The following is a 19,744-nucleotide window of genomic DNA, read 5'->3' as shown; positions in this document are numbered from 1 at the left end:
ATTTGATCAATGCCATCAAAATAAATTAATTAATTCAGTTAAGATTACTATGTATTCTTGAAAACTAAACAAACTACTCTCATTAAGGACACCTTGATTTATACTGACTATAAACATCTGCTGAAGTTAAACTCAGAAATGCTTTTACCAAATCAACAAGATACAAAAACAAACGAAGCATCTATTCAAAAAATTTCAGGGCTAGGGATTTAGCTCAATGGTTCCACCACCTGTTTCGCAAGCACAAGGACCCAAGTTTGATCCCCAGTACCCATCCCCCCCAAAAAAAACAAATCATTTATTTAAATTAAATGTGTTTGTTCTCAGACCTTCCCTGTCCAGGGAATTTTTTTTAGACACAGTCCGTCCAGGTAGCCCAGGCTGGCCTCAAACTCACAGTGATCCTACTGTCTCAGCCTCCCAAGTGCTAGGATTACAGGAATGCACCACCACACCCAGCTTCTGACTAAATTTAAAACAATAAACGTCTTCCTGGAAGAAATAATAAAAAACAATTCCCAAGCAAGCTATGCTGCTAATTACTTTAAACTTCCTATATAATCTTTAATTTTTCCAGTTAACATATTGTCCTTCAACTCCCTTGGAAAAGATTTATCATAAGGTGAATCCTAATAGAAAATAAAATCAATTTCTTTCCCTCCTCTTCCTCCTCCCTTCCTCTGTCTTTCTGAATTGGGGATCACACTTTGGACCTCATGCACTCTTACCACAAAGCTATAGCTCCAACCTCTAGACTTCAACTTTCCAAATGTGGCAGTTATATCCAATTAACATAAATTGAAAATTTAAAAATAAAGTATATTTTACATACTATGGCATTTCTGAATGAAAATTTTTCTGTGCGAATCACACAGCTTTTAGATTTCTAACAAAACATTTATGTTCTAATCTCTTAACCTGATAATTTCTCTGCCTCTTTACTTAGAATGAATGAAGTTTAGACAAAGAAAACATCTATAAATGGTACTAAAATTCAACATACCTATCTCCTTCCAATTTTGGTATATCTGAGCAACTAGAGGAGTCCTCCAACCATGCCAAAGTTGGTCTCCTTGAGTCAACTCCTGAGCTTGGTTCTCCTGATAGAATAAGCTGTTGTACAACTGCTGGATCATAGGCATTAATTTCAAACTTTAAGTGCACCTAAACAAATGAAAATTCTAAGTTTATAACTCACTTTGTTATCAGTTACTACCCTTATTCCTTAAAAGCTGAAACATACCTTCATAAGTTTGGAAACATCCCATATGCAGATCTTTCCTCGTTTAGTTGCAGCAGCTAGAAAATGAGGGCAGCTCCCCGACCCAAAACAAGATATTCTGTCAGTTCCATCCGTACAAGGAAACTGTGCAGGACTTGTTGCAAGTGTGACTGACAATGGCACATTCTGTGTGTGCTCACCTTTCACAAATGGGCAGTTTGGGGAATGTCTTTCGTGTTCAGACCTTTACATAAATGAATAAAGGAAAAGGTAAACTATACAGAAGATAAACTGCATTGCTAAAATACAACGGATCTCCAAGATCATCACCACCTTTCCGTAAACAAAGTACGGTACTATGAAAAAGACTTAATCTTACCAAATCATTCAATTTTTATCAAGATCATGGTGACAGATTCAACCATTCCCAAAAGTTACACATTAAATATTTGCAATATTTAACAGTTAACAGTTGTTAAATTGATTACAAATAAGTCATTCACAGATGAAACTGAGAAACTAACACTATAGTAAAATTCATTCTATATTAACATACTGATGACATTTGACATATTTACTACAACAGAACCCAATGAGGGAAGTAACTTATAAGTAAGAAACCCTACAAGATGAAGTTCATAAATTATACATTATATTCTGGGTAAAAAATATCCACAGCTACATCTGTAGAGAATGTGTAAAATTTTTTTATCATTATTCCTTAAAAGACCTAACAACTATTTACATAGTGTTTATACTCTATTAAGTATTATTACCAGTAATTCAGGATGTAGGTTACATACAAACATTACATCTTTGTATAGAAGGGAATGCAGTAGATTTTGATGTCCACACAGGGTGCTGGAACCAGTATCCCACAGATGAAGAGGTACAACTGTACTTTTCTCAAATAAATGCTCACTGAGCAAAAAGAAATGCTGAATTGGTTTACTAGAAACACGTGTATAAGAAAAATAACATGGTGGCGCACACCTATAATCGCAGCACTTGAAAGGCTGAGGCAAGAGGATCACTTTGAGTTCAAGACCAGCCTGGGCTACATAGTGAGTTCCAGGTCAGTCTCAACTACATAGTGAGACCCTGTCTCAAAAACCAAAAAAAAAAAAAAAAAAAAGAAAAAAAAGAAAAAGAAAGTGTTAGGAAGCCAGGTCGGTCAAGACTGGCATGATGACTACAAATATTTTCGCAAATATTCTCTCAGATATTTTCTCAAATATTAAAAGGTGTCAACCTTAACCCAATTATCTGCCCAACTTTGTGTCTTCTTTGTATTTCTTTCTGGTTATCTTTTGCTTTCTTTTTCTGTTTTTTTTGACTTTCCAAAGTTTCAAAGGAGTCTTTTTAAAAAATCAGGGTCTTGATTAAAAAAAAAAAAGAGAAAAAAAATTTTTAAAACCCACTTTTATTTCCCAGTGGCAAAGAAAGAAAAACAAAATTTTACTCATAAAAAAAATATTATTTCCTTAGAGTATATGTATTGCTACCTTGCACCTACAACTTACCCATATCTACATATAAATCCTGGCCAATTTGTTAATATGTAGGTTTCTTTCATAAATACTTTCACTTACCATCCCCAAGCACATACTCATATTTGAACTGGATTCCCTTCCAGATAAATCCTAGTGTATTTTTCACTTCTCATCTTTTTTTCTTACCTAAGATTTAACTTTTCAATTAAAATCTTATTTACAGAAGTTATATACAACCATATAAAAATAAAACAACTCTTATCACCCACTTCAAATATATCCAATCCCAGTAATCTCCTATGCCACCTCCACGCAAATACTGTCATGAATTTAAATGATGTATTTCTGTCTGTCTGTTCTGAGTCACAGTCTCACTCAAACTTGCAATGCTCCTGCCTCAGCCTTTTAAGTAGCTGGGATTACAGGCACACATTAGCATACGTGGCAAGCTTTCCTTTGATTATTATTTTAAACAGTGTCACTGTATCAACCATTCTACAAAAATCTTTTTGATATGAGAACATATCTAAAAGTTACTGATGGTGATTAGCAGAGATCATAGTGTTCACTCCTTTTTATTATATTAGCCCATCATAGGAATATATCACATTTGACTACTCCACTCCTGAAAGGCATCTGAGATACTGTATTTCCAGTATTTCACTACAGTGGCCATTCACTTAATCCCTCCATCCATTAACCTCCTACAGTAGTTAAGTCAAAGCAGAATTTCTAGGTATAAGGAAGAAAATTTTTATTTTTCAAAGAATTTAAGTTTCCTCCAAGTATCTCTGTCAACCGCCATCAACAAAATATGAATTGTATTTTTATCCCTTCAAATTGTCCGTTTTCTTACTTTATAGTTTAAGAAGGTACCCACACTCAGCTACTTAACTTTCATCAATCCCTTTTCCCTCCTATCCACTTACAGCAATGGTCCCAGCCCTTCAAAGACCCTACCAACTTCTGGAGAGTTTGAGGAATTCCAAATCTGGAGAACAGAAGAACAATCTCCAAAACCCTGACCATGGTTCTATCACTTATGTCATATGCTCTTCAATAAATTTTATTTCCTTCATTTTAAAATGGGATAGGTTCAAAGAATTAAAAATTAAAATGAAATAAAAGCTGGGCATGGTGGCACACACTTGTAATCCCAGCACTTGGGAGGCTGAGGCAGAAGGATTGCCACAAGCCTGAGGCATATGTAGACTACATAGCGAGTTCAAGGCCAGCCTGTACTACAAATAGAGACCCTGTCTCAAACAACATAAATAAACAAATAAAATGGGATAATAAATCCTATCTCAGAGTAATGAAGAAGTGAAAAACATTCTCACTTCCCTCCTATAAAATGGAGATAATAGTACTTACTTCAGGAATGACAAGAATTATTTGAGGCTAGAATGTATAAAGGGCTTGTAACAGTAGCTAGTATATAGAACACACATTTGCTACTACCTCTTTTACTACTATTTCTAAAATATGGCCTCAGGGTAATTTTCTGTAAAAGCAAGGGGCTAATACATCTCTGATATTTAATCAAGTTCTAAAATTCCAAACACTAGAATTCAGAGACACCAGAGACCCCAAAAACTACTTCACAACTACAAATACATACTATAAGGCCTTCCTCCATGGATTCTATTATTGAAGCCTTCCTTCAACAGATCCATATAAAAATGCTGAAGGTAATCATGAGAGAGTTCATTTTAACACAGCCTTCTGTTTTTGGTCACTGCCTAGTTCTATTCCTTGCCATTTTTGCCACATAGAGTTTAGAAAGCCACAGACCTTAGAGACAATGTATGCCAGCTGATGTGAGACTAGACAGAGCCACCTTGTTTTCTCAGGACAACAGCAAAATTAAACACAACAAAAATATACAGTAAGGGCAAGACTTTACAAGCATTTATCAAGACCACAGAAGTAAGATAGAGAAGCACATTTAAAGAACTTAAGTCTATTATGCTCAGAAAGATCAAGACTTACCAAGGTTCATCAGTAGGTTCCCAACAAACAAGACATACACTACAAGTAAAACACATGGCTCTATCATCTCCAGATGAAGCAGGCTGCAAAATTGAAAAAGAAGAAGAAAAAAAAAAAGAACCAGAACTGGTTAATCATTTTTAGAAGCTTTTTAATAAAAAAATTTTTCAAAGTCCATAATTTTAATGAAAATCCAATACTGACAAAAAATTAGTCTATATTAGGTACCAACCATACACTGAAAAACTCTAAATGTTTATGAATTGAATGTTTCATTTGAAAAATAGGTTGATCAGAAAATGACCATTAAATCAGATACAGAGGTATACATATATTCATCTGCCACCTTCCAGTTGTACTACACTACTGAAGTATTTGAAACACAGTTAAGTATATGAAGGCTTATTATTATAATTAGTTTATTAAAAAACTAAAAGGTTTATTGACAGGTTTATTATTAAAAACTGAATCAGCACTCAGGAGACTGAGGTAGGAGGACCACCATGAGTTCTAGGCCAGCCTGGGCTATGAGCTCTAGACCAGCTTGAACTACACAGCAAGAACCTGTCTCAAAAAACAAAACAAACAAAAAACCCAAATAACCAAAAAAAAAAAAATCACCGAATTTAATACAAATACATAAAAAATGAAAAGCAAGCCAGGCATGGTGGCGCACACCTATGATCCCAGCATTTGAGAAGCTGAGATCGGAGGTTAGCCACAGGTTTGAGGCCAGCCTGGACGACACAGTGAGACCTTGTCTCTAAACAAACAAAAACAAAAAACAAAAAAGGAAAAGCAAATGAGTCTAATTCATGTAATATTCTTTAAGATATACATATGGAACAAAACGTAACAAATATTTCACTTCAAGCATTACAAGAGAAAAACCTAAAAATTATATCTTATAATATTCAGAGCCATAAATATTTGTATGTATTATAAAAAATAAATTTCTGCATAAATTATGATTTATATACCACGTTTTAAAATATGTAAATGTCACACGCTTTACATATGTGTATAAAATGTTTAACTGATTTGCATCTATATAGTAAATGCTAACAAATACTAGATTTTTATATCATGAAGTCTATTTTTTTTGGCTTCATGGTGCTAGTGATCAAATCCAGGGCCTCATGCCCACTAGGTAAACAACCTACCACTAAGATACAACCTTTGCCCCAGTTTTGCTATTAAAATGAACTGAAATACATCTGAAAACTATCACTGTTCATACTTTCCCTCCTTTAACGCAGTGAGGCTTCCATGTCCCAGTCTCATCCCATTTCACCAAGCTAACCCTTACACTGTATACCTTCCTCCTTTCATTTCCTACATGAAACTATGACCATTTTTCTTAACTAAGTCTTCCACTATCAACTCATAAAATTGCATGTACACTTCTGCAACATCTTACTGTAACATCTTTTTGGGTTTTTTTTTTTGTTTTTTGAGACAGGGTCTCACTATGTAGCTGAGTCTGACCTGAACTCACTATGTAGCCCAGGCTGGTCTCGAACTCACAGTGATCCTCTCTGCCTCAGCCTCCCGAGGGCTGGGATTACAGGCGTGCGCCACCACGCCCAGCCACTGTAACTTCTTCATCAGCACCTTATTATCTGTATTGAAGCTGTATGGGTAATTCATAACTAAACTAAAATTAAAATTTCAGGAAAAACTACAAAACTGCTTTATTGTATTACCCTAAGCATCTACTACTATGTTATGAATGCAGGAGCCAAAAAAAAAAAACCACCTGAAAATGCATATTAAAAAAATAACATTTGCCAAAGTCAAATCTTTAAAAAAAATAAGCTAAAAGTAATTTAGTTGTTAGTTACTTTTAATAATTTTTTCCATTTTATACAATACAGGATATATGAAGGAGTATGATAAAGCTATAGGAAAAAAACACGAAACACATATGCATATAAACAAGTACATGGCTAGGGTACATAAAAAAAGGTTTTCAAAAAAGTATTAAAATGCTGATGATTTTACTGAAGGCTACAATGGTACATTTTTTAAAAAAGTATTATTGAAGTGTTTTTACCTGATGATAAAATCCAGCTTGAGCCATGGGATCTGGTTGTGCCCACCTATAGCCTACATGAGGCCATGAGGTAAATGTCTCCCGTCTATTAGCTTCACTATACATCAATGATCTAAAAGTAAACATACTTTATGTAATTGAAGTGAGGCAAAAAAAAAACCACAACGAAATTCCTATTTAACGCTGCAGAAAAATAAATTTTTTACTGGGTTATAAGAAAAACTAGAAATGGTCTAATGACCAAAATATTTTTATTTTAAACTAAAAATGATCACTTTATCAGTTATATCCTTTAAACTGGGTGAGAAAAAGAAAATTTGAATGCTGGGTGGCAACAGCTGGAAGAGATAAAATTAAGTAGCATTGTATAATTACCAAGCAGAGGGCAAGACTTAGAAATGAAGAGACAAGAGATTCCTATGCTTCGTCACATCAAGTTTAGCATAAGAGAATAAAGCTACAAAGTAACAGTGGTTTTATTTCCTTAATTCATATTAAGGATCTTCCCGGGCTGTTTGTGTTTTATGTGCTTCTTTTTGTGTGGTTTCTAAGTAGAAAGCAGAACCCCGTTCCTTTTCCAGAGAAATCCTTTTCCAGAACAGCTATACTCTGCAGAAACTTATCAAAAAGTGAGATTTCTACATGTATTCATACTAAAATATATCAGCTCACTCAAAGTTTAACTAATGGAACAAAGAAATTTCATTTTTTTTGGTCCTGGGGATTGAACTCAGGATCTTGCGTTTGTGAGACAGGTGGCAGAACCACTGGGCTAAAACACTGGCTCAAGCCAAGTAATTTTTTAAAGGACAAGAAAATTTAGAGAAAGTTTAAAAGGCTTCAAGTAAGAAAAGACCGGTAGGCAAAATTTATTCTCCCTATCACAAAACTGCAACTCATAATACAAAGGAGAAAGAATAAGAAGGTGATGGCCAGACTTTAGCTCAGTGGCACCATGTCTGCCTTGCAAACACAAGGTCCTGAGTTCAAACCCCAGTACCAAAAAAAAAGGAGAAAGTGACAAAGGTCATCACAAACTGATAAGAAAAATAGTTTATTCTTAAAGTCTTCCCTTAAATTAATTAGTATATGATTTTCTATTAATACTATGAGTGCACTTGGGTTTACTCTTAGTTGTATTCTGCTTTCAAAAGGGCAGCAAGAACAGGAGGTGTTCCCTGCAGTAGAGTACTAGCCTAACATGTATAAAGTCCTGGGTTCAATCCTTTACCATCAAAAGAAAAAAAGCATTTGGGTTAGAAAAATACTTCCATTTACAGATTATGGATGTCTTTGGGATCAGTCTTAAGACAGAAAACCAGTCTCATTTAGTCATATGTATCACCACTGAACTCTAAAATTTAAACCTACAGCAGACCCAAGTTCATCAGTTCTTCTAAACACACAGCTAGGCGTGGTGGCACAAGCTAATAATGCCAGCCCTCAGGAGGCTGAGGCAGGAGGATCACTGGGAGTTTGAGGCCAGCCCTGGGAACACAGTGAGTTCTTGGCCAGCTTTAACTACACAGAAAAACCCTGTCTCAGAAAACAAAAATATAAACAAACAAACAAACGGTACAGATTACACCAGAATTTTAATTTTGGGATATTCAACATGCCCGAAACAATAAAAATTTCATCGAATTAGTCCACTGCCTAAAATGTAACATTTATCATACCTTACAATGATTTCTTTAGAAAGCATGCAACCATTTATAAAAAAGAAAAAGCTCTTCAAGGTTGACAATTTATAATGTCAGGATAGGCATTACTCTATCACATTTGCTCTAATCACATATTTTGTTTTATCCCCTTTCCAAACACATTTTAAAGAGTATTTTAATGTTAGCCACTATACTGACCACCTGATATTCAGATTAAAAATTATGTTCTCTGTATTATGCCCAAAAGACAGATAGTAATATTATTCTAGAATATAAAGCTTCTTCTGAAGTATAACAGATGTTATTTATGCAATAGAATGATTTCATCAACACAAATAAAAACAAAGTCACCTTTGCTCAAAGAGAATAAATACTTCAAAATAAATGAGTCATTTAAGATAGTAGAAGTAAAAAAGGAGCTCGCTCAGTAGTGTCTTTAGTAAAATGCAACACAGCCTGTTTTAAATATACTTCAGAAAAATACAGATGTATTTACAATTCAAATCCCATGAAAATGTAAAATGTTACATGGGAAGGAACATATGACCATTTGATCAAACCAAAGTTATACATTTCAGTATAGCATTTTTTTTCTTTTTTTTGAGACAGTGTCTTGCTATGTAGGTCAGGCTAGCCTTGAACTCACAGTGATTCTCCTGCCTTAACCACCTCCCAAGTGCTGGGACCACAAGCGTGCACTACCACACCCAGCCACTGTAACATTTTTAAGTTTTAGTATGCTTCGTTTGGTTTGGTTTGGTTTTTGAGACGGGGTCTTGCTATGTAGTTCAGGCTGGCCTTAAACTCAGTCTTCCTCCTGCCTCAGCCTCCTGGGTGCTTGGATTACAAGTGTGTGCTGCCCCACATGGCTAAACTATGATTTTTTTAACTCTAAGGACACAAAACATAAAAATCGTAACTGAAAAGTACTGCTGATTTTTAACTCTCGTTATTTTTTATCAAAAACAGGTAAGTAGAGCTTTCCTGCTATTCAAATTAAGACATATGTTTTACATGTCAGTTTATCTCAAAAGTCATAAAAAGTCGATGACAAAATAATTCTTACATATTGAACAATTGTAACTTTTACGTTTACTCAAATATTATAAGCAAGAATTTTCAAAATAATTTTACTACTTCAAACATGTTTACGACACTAAACTATGTATTTTAATAATAGCAAATCAGTACTTCTAGTATTTTGAGAGAAACAAGAAGCCAATTTCACAATATTTTGAAGTATTTAAAATCATAAGCAAAGTTTCCAGTAATTTTTAATTAATGTGAAAACTAGTACCTCAATCTCATTGTTCCCTCTCTTACTAAGCAAAGCTCCTACCTGTCTACAGAACGGCCTGGCCCCACTCCAAGTTCTGGACGTGCACTAGGTAAGAGGTAAGACAATCTGTCCATCACTGAGGATGCCACAGGTAAGGCAGCAACATTTTGATTTATTTTCTTGAGTTCATTTACAATGGCACTGGCAATGGACTTCAACACATGATGAGGAAGATGAAATGTAACTGTGGCCCACTGAAAGAAAATGAGAACATAAGGAAAATGTACTCAACAATTTTAAACAAAAATCTTAAAAGTTAACTTTATCACATAAAGAACTATTTATCACCTTAAATCACTTCACTCATCTATAACAGAAACTGGCCATTATGTAAAAGATAAATCGTCTTACTCAAGAGCCAAGACAGTAAGTGAATATGTATATCCATATAAGGGAATACCATACAATCTTTAAAAAGAAAACTCCCATCATTTGTGACGCACAGCTAAGCCTAGATGCTAAGTGCAATAAACCCAGCACAAAAAGGCAAATTTTGCAGTTTATATGTGGAATCTACAATTTAACTCCTAGAAGTAGAGAACAGAAAGGTGGTTACCAAAGCTGAGGTGATGGCGTGCAGATACTGATCAAAAGGTACGAAAGTCTAAATAGGAGTAAGTTTTGGTGATCTCATTTCACAGATTGGTGACTGAAGATAATAGTAACATGCTATATATTTAAAAACTGCTAAAAGTCTAAATTATAAACACCACCATGACAAAAGTATGAATAGTCTAGTTTTATATTGCCCTTTTCAGCATAAAAATTTTTTAATTAAAAATTTAATAATTGTATAATTAATGGGGCATAGTATAATATTTTGATGTACGTATATATTATGGTAAGATTAAACTAATTGGTATAGGGGCCGGGGATTTAGCTCAGTGGTTCCACCGTCTGCCTTGCAAGTGCAGGGAACTGAGTTTGATCCCAGGTACCGAAAAAAAAACTAACTGGTACAACTTTGCCACTTATTTGTGTGATTAGAATGAGTTAGCTTGAAACTCCCCCCCATCCCAAAAAAATGATTACTTCATTTCCCCAAAAATAAGACCAAGTCTTATATTAATTTTTGCCCCAAAGGATGGCTTATTTTTAGGGGTATTTTTTTAATGTATAACAATGTACCTTTATTCAAATAAACAATTTACCTTTATTCAAATAGTCATGTCCCCTAGAACACTTGTCATATAAAGGTACAAGATCCCAATAATGAATGTAACTGCACTGTATACCTAAAATGAACCAATAAACTCAGTAAAAGAAAAAAAAAAGTCATGTTGTCTTCCTCTGAATACAGTCCTAACTCTCCAAACCCTGAATTTCCCATGTCTAGCAATAGAACTTTCCTTAAATGAGCACTTCCTGTCCTTATAGTCTTGTTGTAGTGCACTGGCAACATAGCTGCTAGTTATTTTATCCCCTGAATTCTTCACCCAAGCCATAACCTCTTCTAGGTGAGGCCTTACAAAGTTTCCATTAAATCAAGAGTTAACTGAAGACTTACCAGACAGGAGTGGCAACAACGACAGTTAAGAATGATGGGCCACAGAGAAGCAACAAAACATTGCAGGCACCAAAATTCAGAAAATGTCTATTTCACATGGGTGCATTAAGTATGTCCAATGTAACTCATGGCGTGAATTAAGATTTATATTTGGGGCCACAGATTTAGCTCAGTGGTTCGGTGGCCTGCCTTGCAAGCACAAGGACCCGAGTTCAATCCCCAGTACCATAAATAAATAAATAAATAAATAATAAAAAATAAAAAGATTTATATTTGGGCGGTATGTCTGTTCTCCAATTGGTCATTCAGCAATAGGTGTCTAGTTCATCCACTTACACAGATGTTTACTGCTCATCCAAAAATACCCGACTGGGTACTTACAAATACTTAATTATAATGTATATCATCATTTATTTTAAATATTAATGTTAGTAATATTTATTTACATTTAATTATATTTTATTTTATAATTCAATATGCCTATCCTGTGCATCTGTCTGGCTGACAATCTTAACTGGGGCTTATACTAGGGGTAGCGCTTTTACTAAAAACATTCTGAAAAATAAGGATGGGGCTTATTCTCTAATTCTGCAGAAAAAAAAAGAAGAATGGAAACCTCTCTCCTAGTTTCTAGGCTTAAAGTGTTTACAGATCAAAGACTTCACTGAAAAGGAGGCTCACTCCCTTTGAAAAAGTCTTACAATAATATTCCAACTATATAATATTAATTATCCTCCAAGCTTTCCCCAAAAGGACTTGGGGATATTCACTCCTCATGAGTACACTGGGGAAGACTTTCAGGTATTACAAGAAAGTGACACTAAAGAGATCTAAAATATCAACATGATCACCAGTAAGAGAGAGAACTTAGGATAGTCACATAATTAATGGAGTCTTAGAGAGCTGAGGGTCCAGAGACCATATTGTAGTTATTTATTTCTGAGCACATAACTGAAAGAGATACAGAATAAACAAGTGGAAAAATTCCGACATAAACTCACTGCTATTCTCTTAGGACAATTCAAGTAGGAAAGGCCCAGTAGAAGAAGACTCAAGAAATTTCCTTCTCCATAAAGACATTAAACCAAGGACTAGGGATTTACCTCAGTGGTTCCAACGCTTGCCTCACAAGTGCAAGGTCCCAAGTTTGATCTCCAGTGCCCCCCACAAAAAAAGATATTAAACCAAAGCAACACCACATTCCTAAGAAAATTTCTGAGATTAATGCCACTATTAGAAAAGTAATGGATAATCAAAGAATCTCATCCCAATTTAACTGGCCTGTTTGGCCTATGTGGAATGTAAAATGATCTTGAAGAATAACTATGGTGACTTCAACTGCATCTTTTCTGAAGCAAATCAACAAACTCCCTGATAGCTGGTAGGCATATGAAATTCTGTCAAATAGTTTTCAGTACTTTAAGAACTAGTGAAAAGATCTGCTTTTATCTAGAAGGAACAATAAAACTTCACAATCCCAACCCTAGGGGTAGGAGAAAGATGATCTTCATTTAAAAAAAAAAAAAAGTACATCTTGTTATGTATAATCTTTTTGCTGCATTAAAGTTCAAATGCATACAGAAATTGGTTATAGACATGTTGAGTAGCTACAAGGGAGATGTGCCTGTCACTACCCTTATCTCTCACTCTCTTGACTTGCACTTTTTGGGGGGGGAGTATCAGGGATTGAACTCAGGACCTTGCACTTGTGAGGCAGAAGGCATTTGACCTATACTTTTAATTCTTGGCTCTGTCACATTGGGACTGGGACAAAGCACAGTTTTCTGGCTGCAGGTTTTGCCAATAGGAGAACAGGAGGGAAACTGTAAAGCATGATGGGGGCCCACTTGTTCCTTGCTATTCCAAGTCATTGAAGTCAGAATTGTTTTAGGAAAGGACTTGATGGCAGCAGCTCATTGTTCCACCCTCAGCACTTTTCTGTTTTGGTTTCCCCAGAACCAGCGTCACAGAGCATTCTTAAGAGTTCCTACCAGGCACACAGTACTTTTCTTCAGAGATCTGAGTCCCAGTCCTACAAGACCTCCTCCAAACAGCTCCTCCTCAGAAATCTGAATCCGAAATCCACAGAGCTTATTATCTTAGCTTCTAGGTTCTGATAATCTTAACCTTATTCTCTTTGTTTCTCCAGTCTGAGAGGAAAACTCTTTCCTATAGTGACCATCTCTGTTACCTTAGAGCAGTGATGACAAACATTTTAGAGACCAAGTGCCCAAACCCAACCCAAAACCCACGTACTTACTGCAAGGTGCCAACACTGCAATCAAACCTGAATGTCTGGCTGCTGGGCAATGCTGGGGCAACACAGCTCGTGTGCCAACAGAGAGGGCTCTGTGTGCCCAATGAAGCACACGTGCCACAGGTAGGCGGCCACCACTGCCTTAGTTTCTTTTTCATTTTTTTCAGTTCTCAAACACCTGTTAAACCATTTCCCTCTGCTGAAGTTCATAGGATGTTTTTCTTAAACAAAAAGTCCCATCAATGAAGTATAGGCTAAGAAAAACATGACACAACTACAAAATTAAATTCAATGAAGCCTGGCACGGTGACACACACCTGTAATCTCAGCACCTGGGGAGAGTGAGGCAGGATGACTGCCAAGAGTTCAAGGCCAGCCTGGGCCACAAAGCAAGACCAGCTCTCAAAAATTAATTAATCCATCCCAGCATGGTGGTGCACACCTATAATCTTAGCACTCAAAAGTCTGACATAGGAGGATTGCCACTAATTCAAGTATACCACAATATTTAAGTGTAAATACAACTGTATTAGAGAAAAGGGTACTTATTAATTAAAAAATTACTTTTAGGAAAATGACTTTTCCTGATTACCCTTAGTATGGAAACTTTCTATGTATTACATTCCACTGTATGAATATATCATCATTTACATGCACAACTCCAAAATTAAGACTTAAAAGAAAACTACAGAACTAATGAAATATATCCAAAGACTTACTTCAAAAAACCCTTTCCTACAGACTTCTCACCCATGCCAAAAAATCAATTTCAAACTAGCCATGGTGGCACACCTATAACATCAGCACTAGACAGGCTGAGGCAGGGGAACTGCCACCATTTCAACACCAGGATGAACTACACAAAACCCTGTCACAAAAAACACAAAATGGCCTCATTTTCAAAGATACGTTCCATTGTCATCGGAGCTTATAATCTAACTAGTAAGTCTCTTTCACCAGCTTCTCAACCAACAGAGGGCCAGACATTCAGATTCACAGAAACCTTTGAAGCACAATAAGCAAATTAAAGTTAAATTTCCATAAAAAGCTTCAGCTTTGAGGTGGCTTCTAAGTACAGTACATTTTGTGAAAAAATCTACAACTAGAACATTTCTGAAGGAAAAGTAGAGGGATAAGCAAAAAGTGAAAGGATTTTATTAAAATATTGAACATGGTAAATTTTTTAAAATTTCTTACCTTAGCAACTTTGTGGTTTGCTGCGGTCTCATGAGATGTGTTTTTTAAACCATCTTTGAGCTGTGTGATGAACAAATCATAACCCTCTGTACTAGAAATGTCTACCTTTTCTAAACATGCTGATAAGAGCTGCTGTGCCTAAATAAAAAAGATGATCACAAAACAAAGTTAAAATCAGATCCTTGATATTTTAATTTGTGATGATTATGACATACTACACAAAACTTACATTTTATTTTTTTATACAAATCAATCAGATGATTTAAAGGGGTGTTATAAAATTAAATAAGATTAAGCAATGTAGGGTAATACTACTCATTACAGTTTCAATATAAAATAGTTATAATGAACCAAATTAAGAAAGAAAAATAGGAGACCAAGGGTGATAGCACACACCTATAATCCCAGCATTTAGGATTGAGACAAAAGGATTGCCTTGAGTTTGAGGCCACCCTGGGTTACATAATGAGTTCAAGGCCAGCCTGAACTACACAACAAGACCCTGTCTCCAAAAACAAAAACAAAAACAAAAAGAACTACCCAAAGAGGAAAAATGGAAACATTTTAAAATATATTGTGCTTAAAATTTACACACAAACCAGGCGTGGTGGTGCACACCTGTAATCCCAGCACTTGGGAGGCCAAGGCAGGAGGATCACTGTGAGTTCAAGTCCAGCCTGGGCTACCTAGTGAGTTCCAGGTCAGTCTCAACTACATAGTGAGACCCCGTCTCAAAAACCAAAAATAAAAAATAAAATAAAATTTACACACAGACCTTTGCATGTCCTCAAAGTGGGAAATATGATACCAATTATATTAACTTCATCATATCAATCCACCAAATGCAAAACAATATAATCAACTGAGTGTAAAACAAATAATTTCTCACTTTATTAGAGAACATGGCACTATAATCTTTTATATCCTACAACTTAATTCAAACCCCAATTACTGGGCCAGGGATTTAGCTCAGAGGCATCACACCTTCCTTGCAAGTGCAAGATCCTGAGTTTGATCCCCAGCACCCAAAAAATAAATAAATAAAATAAAATGGAACAAACCCCAATTACTTTGCAGAATACTTTCAAATTTCATCTCATGAACTTCACCCAAAGAAAGAACTTCAGTTAGAAAACTTAAGAGATGTGTACATGTACCAATTCCCCAAGATGGATGTATTCATTCTGTACAGCAAACGTGTACTTCTAATAATTTTTTAAATTAACTAATGAAATTTTAACACTATGGAAAAATACTTCATGCTAAAACTCAAAACTGAGGTTATTAAGAGACATGACACATAGCCAAGATTGCTAGTTCTCCACTAATATATAGACTTCTGGTTTTTATATGGTTTAAAAAAAAAAACACTTCTTTACCCATTACTCTCTCAGCTTGGTTACAGACACATGAGTAAATTTTACCTAACTGAAAGAATACAAAAAAGATATGGACTGTTATGAAAGACAGAAAAAGAGCAAGGAAAAGATAAAGTCAGAGGAGAGAGAAAGGAAAAAGAGAAAGATCCCCTGGCTCCCTAGGCCTTTTATCCTCCCTCTCCCTATGGCTGGGAAATAATGAGATCTGGAGCAAATGCAGAACTCACAAGATAACCTAAGTGCTGAAGCTAGCACAGTCAGCCCCACACTGAGCTCTAGACTGTTACTGGAAAGACATAAAACTGCTTATTAAGCCACTGCACTGGGGGATCTCTGTTATGGCTGTTTAACCTGTGCTATTTCACACCTAAAATACCACTTCAAAATATTTATATTTAATTAATTATTCAGAAAAAAACATTTAAATGACTGGGGATTTAGCTCAGTGGCACCATACCTGCCTTGCAAGTGCAAGGTCCTGAGTTCAAGCCCCAGTCCCTCAAAAAAGATTTAAAGCTGTAGTTGATGAATCAGAGGTACCTACAAAATGTGCTTTATTTCATTTAGTGTCTAATAGATTGGAGATTACATTAAATACTTATTTTGACTTACCTCTGTAACAGGCAGTTCAAGCTGAACCACATCATCCTGCTTTGAAACTGGAGTTTGCAGAGCAGTGTCTAACAATAAGATTCCATTAAGGTCCTTCCTACACCCTACTGCATAATCATCCACAAATATAACTTTATCCACAGCAGAAATATACTGACATTTCACCTGTCCACCTGGTTTAGCTGTTAAAAGAACAAAAATTCAATTAAGAATTTTAGGGCCGGGGATTTAGCTCAGTGGTTCCGCCGCCTGCCTTGCAAGCACAAGGTCCCAAATTTGATCCCCGGTACCAGAAAAAAAAAAAAGAAGAATTTTACTGCTTCTTGGTCTTTTGGCTAAGATCATACATTTAATTTAAGATTTTAAGACCAAGAATTCATTTAAAAATATGATTACATTGCAACTAAATATTTAATTCCAGGCTGTATCCTAGACTGGAATAAGATTGCTGGGAAGAACATGATTAGGATATTGTTTAAATTGTCAACAGGTAATATAAAATGTCAGCGTGAAATTATCAAATTTGACAACTACATTGCTGTTATAAAAGGAAATATCTTTGCTCTTAGAAATAGACATAAGCCGGGTGTGGTGGTGCATGCCTGTAATCCCAGCACTCGGGAGGCCGAGGCAGGAGGACTGCTGTGAATTCGAGACCAGCCTGGGCTACATAGTGAGTTCCAGGTCAGTCTCAACTACATAGTGAGACCCTGTCTCAAAAATAAATAAATAAATAAATAAACATAAATAATATTGGATAAAGATACATGATATATGTATTCTATTTTCAAACAGAACAAAAGTAGTGTGTGTATGGAAGTAAATGTGGTGAAACAGTTACAAGTGGTGGAACTTGGCCAAGGATATATGGAAGTTCTTTGTACCGTGCTACTTCTGAAATCTTCAAGTCATTCAAAGTAATTTTGAAACAAAAATGTTCAAAACTTTTAAAAATTAACTATTTCTGGGCCAGGGATTTAGCTCAATGGTGCTGCCACCTGCCTCACAAGCGCAAGGTCCTGAGTTTGATCCCCGGTACCAAAACAAAACAAAACAAAACAAAACTTAACTATTTCTGTCATTTACTACAAAACTCAATGAGCATGTAATCAGTACAGATAATTAGAAAATAACCTCAAAAGTTTTTAAGGGCTTTATATCTGGGGTAAAATTATGGAAATTATTTTTAAAACCTGTTAGAATTAGTAAAGCCTCCAACTGAACTACCACTGGGAAGACAGTCATCTACCACTGAAAATAAGTGTTCCTTGACATTCTTGTCAAGTCAGCATCAGAAAAGAACTTTAACAGAATAAATGAATACACTACCAAATTTCTCAGACTGAGAATTTCAAAACACTTAAGCAACAGACACCAAGTTTCAGATACAATTTTCAAAATACAAAAAATATCCACTTCTACACTTAAATTCATTAAAAAGCTTACAAGGAGATTAATGTACATAATTTCTTCTATATAGAGTTTCGGTAAAGGGACTTTAAAAAAAATGACCAACTGGAATTGCATTAAAGAGGAAACTTCTCTGTGTGCAAGCAATACAGATGCCAATATACCCCATTCTACACTCTTACCACAAGTCCACAGATCACTCATTATTAGTCCTGCTAATGATTCACAAGGAAAAAAACTATAAATAAATCAGGGCTCTACATATCAATCTCTAAATCCACCATGAAACAAGTTATAATCAAGGAGCACTAGGGTTACCTCTCTTAACCTAATTATTATACACCTGTTGGGCTCTAATACCTTGAAGTCATTACAAAATTGGTAAAAATAATCCACTATCTACATAAAATAAGAAAAAAACTCATGTAATTTCTATAGTTGAGTCCCAGGTGTGGAGATAAGAAATTCACGTTAGTATATAGCAGAATAATCTCTGTAACACGGTAAAACAAGGTATGTACTAGCAAATCTAGGCACTAGGTAAAACCAAAAGAAATACTACAAATCATAGGAACTCAAATGCAAAGCCTCATAGAGATAATTTTTAAAACAAGTATAAATTTTTAAATTACAAACTATTTTGATGCTTCAGACATGTGTAATTAGTTAACCTACTATAAAAATCCTAATTTCGTTAAAAATTTTCCCAGATAAATATGAAATGGGAGAATCCCCAGGGTTTTCCAATGGATTTCCACACAACCCTAGGATTCTATGGGATGTCTTTAAAGAAACCTCAAGAGAAAATGAGAAAAAAAATCAACACGTTTTTAAAATTTAATACTCTGCATTTCTAGCACATAAAATAAGACAGTGATTAAATAATCTCTTTCAAAGTCTTTCAGGCCAGGGTATGGCTCAGTGGTAGAGCAATAGCCTAGCATGCTCCAAAGTCCAGGGTTCAATCCCCAACCCTGCAAAAAACAAAAACAAGTCTTTCAGGCTCACAATAGCATCATGCATAAAACCATGACTATACCGCTGGTTATTTGGTTATTTGGTTTCTGATCCAAGTTAGGAAAGATATTCACAAATGTTCAGTGACACGCTACACAGAGGGGGGAGATAGTAGGATGGCATCTTCATTAACACCCGCCAAACACAAGCTTATTTTAACCATTACATATGCAAAACCCTATTTCCAAGGAAGGTCACATCATAAGGCTCCATGTGGACGTGAATTCTGAGGAAAGACTACTCAACCCACTCTCCCTTTCTCTAACCTTTTACTCAGCTCAAGAAATTTGAGAGGTTTGGTGAAAGGGCCCGATAATATGTTGGGGAGAAAATTTAATTATCTGCCACACACACACACAAAATCCAGATTTCTGTGAGGCAAAGTGTTCGACAACTAACAAAGGACATTTTGTAAAACTGTTCATCTTCTTACAAGTTAAATAATAAGCCTTCCTTAATTAATAAGTAACAAGACCAAGGACAGAAATTTTCCAATTTCAGTTAAAAATGAAATCCATGTGTACTTAAGACTGGCCCAAAATTGAACATTTATGCAAGGTAGAAAAAAAAAGCACAAGTTTCACAATAAATTTCAACAT

The 19,744-nt window shown here is 35.4% G+C and overlaps 1 protein-coding gene across 1 annotated transcript in view; it reads right to left on the bottom strand.

Moving 5' to 3' along the window:
* Positions 1-18,332, bottom strand: part of Birc6 (baculoviral IAP repeat containing 6) — a 189,449-nt gene extending 171,117 nt beyond the window's left edge. Inside the window, exons 1-8 of the mRNA XM_033762215.1 lie at positions 18,311-18,332; positions 16,719-16,900; positions 14,728-14,865; positions 9,767-9,960; positions 6,764-6,875; positions 4,708-4,790; positions 1,244-1,466; positions 1,004-1,164 (exon numbers count right to left, since the gene is read on the bottom strand). Coding sequence (XP_033618106.1) covers positions 1,004-1,164; positions 1,244-1,466; positions 4,708-4,790; positions 6,764-6,875; positions 9,767-9,960; positions 14,728-14,865; positions 16,719-16,900; positions 18,311-18,332 — 1,115 coding nt within the window. The remainder of the gene's footprint in view (positions 1-1,003; positions 1,165-1,243; positions 1,467-4,707; positions 4,791-6,763; positions 6,876-9,766; positions 9,961-14,727; positions 14,866-16,718; positions 16,901-18,310) is intronic.
* Between the last annotated feature and the right edge of the window lie 1,412 nt (positions 18,333-19,744).

The sequence above is a fragment of the Fukomys damarensis genome, unplaced genomic scaffold (genome assembly GCF_012274545.1).
Source record: "Fukomys damarensis isolate Sample0158 unplaced genomic scaffold, DMR_v1.0_HiC HiC_scaffold_2, whole genome shotgun sequence".
Classification (NCBI taxonomy): Eukaryota; Metazoa; Chordata; class Mammalia; order Rodentia; family Bathyergidae; genus Fukomys; species Fukomys damarensis.
This window is presented reverse-complemented; position numbering and strand designations above follow the sequence as displayed.